Source organism: Saimiri boliviensis, chromosome 8 (assembly GCF_048565385.1).
Source record: "Saimiri boliviensis isolate mSaiBol1 chromosome 8, mSaiBol1.pri, whole genome shotgun sequence".
NCBI classification, from domain to species: Eukaryota; Metazoa; Chordata; class Mammalia; order Primates; family Cebidae; genus Saimiri; species Saimiri boliviensis.
This window is the reverse complement of record NC_133456.1, coordinates 32,386,662-32,393,336: the sequence shown is the minus strand read 5'-3', so window position 1 is coordinate 32,393,336 and position 6,675 is coordinate 32,386,662. Positions and strand designations below refer to the sequence as shown.

The window sequence follows — 6,675 nt, the reverse complement described above, 5'->3', positions numbered from 1 at the left end:
CTAAGATTTTAATAGCGTGAGTGTTAGTAAGACTAAACTCTTCCTGGTGTGACTGAAAACAGCACTAGCACTGTAAAGACAGTACCGAAAAATGTAAAAGAATATAATACGGTTATGTCGCCTCAACACCAAATAGAGTCTAAAGAAGAATAACATTTAGCAAGACTATTTACTAGCACGGTGCCCAGTCTAACATCATACTGTGCTTACATCTGTGATGAGAGACAAACTCAGTACCAAAGTGTGAATCTGAGTTATTGACAACAGCAGCAGCCTCGGTTCCGGTTTATGGTCCTCGTGCAGCTGGTGGCATGTTCACCTGTTAACACTTGGGGGTGCGGTAGGGGATGTTAATCAGAGGAGAGGTACCTGAGAGAGGGCCTCTTTCTCACACACTGCCAAGAACCCCCGCGAACGGGGAAGATGGTAAGGTCCTAGGCAGCGTTGCATGGAGCCCCGTGGCCTGATCGCTCCGGCTACCTGCCAGAGCCTGGGAACCGCCTCTTCTCAGGAGATGGCTCCGTCCCTGCGTTCTCCTCCCCTCTCAGCAGTGGAGCGGCCACTCCATACGTGCAGGAAGGCCCGAACAAAGCCTGCTGGAATCCTACCGGCTGCTGGAGGATCGCCTAGACGACCCAGCCCAGCCCCACCCACGGCGCCTGGCAACCTAGACCAGTCAAGGACGCAGCAGGAAATGGAAGAGCCTCCCCAGGAGGCTCCGGATAAACCCTTGGAACATGAAATTCCAGCTGCTCCCTCAACTGCTGGACACACTAATGGCCAGGAAGAAGACGACCAGAAGAACCAGGCCGAAAGGAAGGCAGATAACCAAAATGCTCACAGAATAGCTGGCCAGTCTGTCCTAAGAGTGCCTAGCCAGGCTGAATCCAACATATTTAGCCAAGCTACCAATGGAGCAGCTGAACAAAATGGGCATAGTACACCTGGTACTATGCCTGACAGCAGAGTATCCAACCCTGCTAATGCTTCTGAGCTTAGAGCATATGATCAGGTTGACCAAACAGCGTCTGAACAGACTGAAGGCAAGGCATCTAGCCAACCTAATAACGTACAGTCTGAACAGAGTGATGGCCAGGTGTCTGGCCTGTCTGAGGAAAGAATGGCTGAACAGATCGAACGAAGATTACCTAGCCAGGCTGAGAGAAGAACTTCTGAGCAGACTGGTGGTAGATTATCTATACAGTCTAACCAAAGAGGTTCTGAACAGACCAACAATAAAATGGCAGGCCAGTCGGAGAGAAGAGCTTCTGAGCAGATGGACCGCAGAATGTCTGGCCAGGCTGAGCAAAGAACTTCTGAGAGGATTCCCCACAGATTATCCAGCCTATCTGAGGGAAGAACTTCTGGAAAGATTGACAGTGGATCATCCATACCATCTGACCAAAGACCTTCTGTACAGATTGACCGCAGAATGTCAGGCAAAGTTGAGAGAAGAACTTCTGTGAAGATTCACCACAGATCGGCTGGCCTAGCTGACCAAGGAACTTCTGAGCAGACTGACGTCAGATTGTATGGCCTGGCTGACCACAAAACATCCATGAAGACTCACCACCAAGTGTATGGCCAAGCCACTCAAATAGATGAACACCAGGCTATTGACCAAGCTCATAGTAATGCTGATCAATTTCCAGTTGACAACCCTGACTACAGTGAAACTTACCAGATTGACCACTTAGCAGACAGACAAACTAATCACAAAGTCCAACTGTCTTACTATGGAACACGTGGCCAGTCTGAAGGCAGAACATTTCCCCTGTTAGGCAATGGCAAGGAACACAAAGAGACTGACTGCAGAGTACAATCCTGCAAATTTGAGAATAGCCAAGTAGACCCCAAGTCCAAGCTTTCAGCTGAAATGGAAACTCAACATGCAACCACTATCCCAGCCTGCAACCCAGTTGATGCCAGATTCACCAGTAATTTCCAAGCAAAAGACCAAGCCCATTTCCAAAGACTCCCCTCCATTACATCCAAATTGAACTATACCAGCAGTCAAGAAAAAGCTCAAGCCTTAGTAACCAAATCTGTAAGTTAAATGGGCATTTGAAACCTACCTGGGAGATCAGAGATCAAGATGGGGCCTGGGGAGTAGAAATAGGGGTAAACAATGAAAGGGCACATATTGCTTCAAGGATAAAGAATAAACCCACATGTTGTGGTAGGTATGACCCATAATTTCAGAAAGGGCATGAGAAGGATGGGAAGTAAAAGATAAGTATGTCCTTCTCTACCACCCAAAGGCCATTCAGGAAGGATTACTAAACCAGGGTTCAGGAAACCTGCATTTTAAGTCCTGGTTCTGCAGCTAACTCTGTGATACTGTCATTCTCCCTCTCTGGGCTTCTACCAGGAGAAGGGAATTTGGAGTCAATTAGAGATCCCTATGAGGGAAAAGTACTTGAAGTAGATTGGTAATGCTTAGGGTACGGCCCAGGACATGAGGTACATTATATTGCACCTGGAGGCCTGGAGGATTATCGAAGTCTCTCATAAAAATGTGTCTTTTCTCCATCTAATGATGTTAAGTTCTCATCAACATCAGATTTCGCTGATAATGACAATTCCTAGGCCCTTCAGGTTTACTGAGGACTCTTTGGTGGGGGGATTTAAATTTCAGGATGAATTTTCAGAAACTGAGCGCAGAAAGAGTCATCGTATATCCAATCAAGCTTATAGGAGGTTCCCTTCTATAGTTTATGAAGATCCTTATCAAGTTTCACTCCAATACATGGAAAAACACCACATTCTGCAAATATTCCAGGTAAACCTCTCAATTCCTCTTTATAATTGTAAGTTTTTCAAGAGGTACAAGAAAGGGTGTATTCTGTAAAAAGGGATATATTCTAATTGAGAAGACAATAAGTGCATTAAAATGTAGGTACCGTAAGTAGTAGTAAATGATAAACACCAAATAGATGATACCATCATATGAAGCCATTCAGAGGGATTAGAGAGCAGGCAGGTTGGCTGATAGGGAAAAACCTAGCCAAGAGTTAAACTTATAGCCAGTCTAGGAAGGAAGGACAAAATATTATCAATTGAAAAGAAGAGAAAACGGCAATCCAGGCAGAAGTATTATACTGTCACGTGTTGCTTAATAATGAGGATATGTTCTGAGAGGTCTGAAACATGCATCATGAGGCAATTTTGTCACTGTGTGAACATCAGTGTACTTAACACAAATCTAGATGATATAGCCTAACACACACTTAGGCTGTATGGTATAGCCTATTGCTCCTGGGCCACAAACCTGTGTTGTACATTATTATAATGAATACTGTAGGCAGTTGTAACACAATGGGAAGTATTTGTATATCTAAACATATCTAAACATAGAATCTTGCATGTTCTTCACATGTACCCCCAAACCTAAAATGCAATTAAAAAAAAAGAAAACATAAAGTAAAATTTCCATACGAAAGATAAAAAATGGTACACCTTTATGGATTACTTAACTATGTATGGAGGTTGCAGGCCTGCAGGTTGCTCTGAGAGAGTCAGTGAGTGAGTGGTGAGTCAGTGTAAAGGTCTCAGATGTTACCACACAATACTGTAGAATTTATAAACATTGTACACATAGGCTACACTAAATTTTTTTAAACTTTTTGTGTTTTCAAAAATAACAGCTTACTGTAGATTTTTTACTTTATAAACTTTAAAATTTTTTAATCTTCTGTTTTGTAATAACACTTAGCTTAAAATACACATTGTATAGCTATACAAAAATATTTTTCTTTACATTCTTATTCTATAATCTTGGTTCCATTTTTAATTATTTTTACTTTTATTTTTCTACTATTTAAACATTCTTATGAAAACTAAGACACAAATACACTCATTAGCCTACACTTACACAAGGTCAGGATCATCAGTATCACTGTCTTCCACCTTCACAACTTGTCCCACTGGAAGGTCTTCAGAGGCAATAACATGCATGGAGCTGCATCTCCTGTGATAACAATGCCTTCTTCTGGAATACCGCCTAAAATCTTCCCTGATGGATTACAGTTAACTTTTTAAATAGGTAGACATAGTACTTTCTAAATAAATCACATAGTAAGTACATAAACCAGCAGGATAGTCATCTATTTTCAAGTATGACATACTGTACATACTTCATGCGCTATATTTTTATACGACTGGCACCAAAATAGATTTGTTTACACCAGCATCACCACAAACACGTGAGTAATGTTTTGCACTATGATGTTAAGACAGCTACAACGTCACTGGACAATAGGAATTTTTCAGCTCCATCAGAATCTTTACATCTCTATATGGAACATGACTAAACTTTCAAAAGATGACCAATCTCATGACCATCTAAGAATCTACATTCTCTAGAGGGGAAAAGAAATACTTTAAAATTGCTTCTAATTCTTCAAATTACAAATCTCATTGATCTCAGGATGTGGTGCTGGAACTTTATGATATCCCTTGACCTCACAAGAGATAATTGCCTGGTATGTTTATTTTTATGTTAATATTATGTACCCCCAGCAATGTACATGAACATATACAACAAAGGTGTAAAACAAGAATGGCTTACCTCAAACGAAAACCTTTATACTGAAATTTTTTTAATTTAAAAAAGTAGAGCATAGAACAAACAGCACAGATTTTACAATCTTTTGCAGTTAGGGCTGAGCCCAAGACTCAAATTGTAACTTTGCACATCTTATCTTTGTGATTTGGGAAAAATTACTTAACTTCTGTGAACCTCAGATTCTTCATATAAAATAAGGATAAATGAAGCCTACTTCATTAACCCTGGTCTATGCCTTTTCCTTTTTCAACTGTCTTCTGGTTGGAAGAGTACTAATGGCCTGGTTTCTGGCTTTAATTAAGGAACTACAAATTATTAAACTGAAGGCTGAAACTTGTTGAGACAGTACAATTTTAATCATTTCATAATTTTCTTCACCTGTGAAGAAAAAATGCTTATGCATGCAACATTGTTGTAAGAAAAAATAGCAATCAAATACGTGTTCAATAGAAATAAATATAAAATACATAATGGAATGATGCTGGTGTATTAAGTAGACCTGAATATTCTATCCTGAAATTTGCCTGATTGTTATGTTCTGCAAATGAGAATTGTGCTTTATTACAATTTTTAATTTATTCAATAACAACAAAAAATTGAAGTGAATCTAAAGTTTTATATATACTTCATAATATTGCTGTACTGAACATCATTTTTACCATTTAGAATCAAATGCCTCAGAAGCAAGTTTCTATGCAAAATTATGCAGTTTTAAATTTTTTATTCAAAATGCTTTCCTCTTACTGTTCTTCAAAGCAAATGACTTATTAATTTCTCAATCTAGCAAGATCACAATTCTCAAAACAAAGATTTTCTTCCAAATCTTTTCACTATCTCTTTGATCTTAGAAACCAGTAAAAATATCCATTGCTATTTATTATAAAACGTTTATTCTTCTAAATTTTACCTTCATTTGCTTAACTTTCTTAGTAATAATAAAGTAAGCTGTTACTTTTTAGAAATACATGAATTTATTCAAAATACCATAGTGAGCTGGAAATAGTGGTGTGCACCTATAGTCCTAGCTACTCGGGAGGCTGAGGTAGGAGGATCCCTTGAGCCCAGGAGTTTGAAGCTGCGGTGAACTATGTATGAGCTATGACAGTACCACTGCATTCCATCTTGGGTGACAGAGTGAGACCCCATCTCTGAAAAAACAAAAGCTATGGTATGTGTTAGATTAGTGGAAAAGATAGCATCAAATATAACCTGACCACATAACTTTTTCTCAGAGCCATAATGTGATGCCTTATGCTCTCTCTCTCAGCAGATTACTGAAAACTTAGTCTATGAAAAGCCAGAGGACCCCCTGAATTTTATGCTGTGCCAGGTATAGAATTGGAGAAAAAGAACAACCTTTTTATTCTCTTTATTGTAAAATACAGCACACATACAGCAAGTGTATAGAACAAAGTATGTACAACTGAATTATTACGAAGTAAACATACCTGTAACTACCATTCAAGTTTTTAAAAAATAAATAAAACGTGACCGGCATACCAGAAGCCCCCATCCTTTCCCTCACAGTTATTACTTCCCACAAAGGGATTCTTTATGACCTTTATGATAAAGATCTTCTCACTTTTCTTTAAAAATTTATCACTAAACCTAAATCATGAAACACTTTTGTTTAGATTTGTCAGCGTTTGAACTGTATATAAAGGGAACCGTATAGTATGTAATCATTTGTGTCTGGTTTCTTATGCTCAAAATTATGTCATTGGGATTGATCCATACTGCCGTATGTGGCTCTAGTTCATTTATTTTAATTGGTAGGGGTGTCCAACCTTTGGCTCACCTGGGCCGCGCTGGAAGATGAATTGTTTGGGCCACACATAAAATACACTAACAGCGATAACTGATGATAAAAAATGCAAAAAATCTCATAATATTTTAGGAAAGTTTATGAATTTGTGTTGGGCCTTATTCAGCGCTGTCCTGGGTCACATGCAGCGCACAAACTGCAGGTTGGAAAAGCCTGCTGTATAGTATTCATTGTGTAGAAGACCATAATTTATTCCACTTTTGATGGGAATTCAGGTGGTTTCCAAATTGGAGCTATTATAAATTTTTTTGCTATAAACTTTCTTGCACATGTCTTTTGGTAA

The 6,675-nt window shown here is 39.2% G+C and overlaps 1 protein-coding gene across 1 annotated transcript; it reads left to right on the top strand.

The window, feature by feature from the left end:
* The first annotated feature begins 694 nt into the window (after positions 1 to 694).
* Positions 695 to 5,903, top strand: TEX55 (testis expressed 55). The gene is made up of 3 exons (XM_003935425.4): positions 695 to 2,047; positions 2,639 to 2,782; positions 5,835 to 5,903. Exons 1-3 carry the CDS (start codon positions 695 to 697, stop codon positions 5,901 to 5,903), a joined length of 1,566 nt encoding a protein of 521 aa, XP_003935474.3.
* The last annotated feature ends 772 nt before the right edge of the window (positions 5,904 to 6,675 follow it).

What these genes read in the sequence shown, in the direction of transcription:
- TEX55 (XM_003935425.4), top strand. Translation starts at nt 695, where the DNA reads ATGGAAGAGCCTCCCCAGGAGGCTCCGGATAAACCCTTGGAACATGAA. An exon ending in AAGCCTTAGTAACCAAATCT is followed by an intron (nt 2,048 to 2,638) that starts GTAAGTTAAATG and finishes TTTAAATTTCAG; the next exon opens with GATGAATTTTCAGAAACTGA. An exon ending in ACATTCTGCAAATATTCCAG is followed by an intron (nt 2,783 to 5,834) that starts GTAAACCTCTCA and finishes TCTCTCTCTCAG; the next exon opens with CAGATTACTGAAAACTTAGT.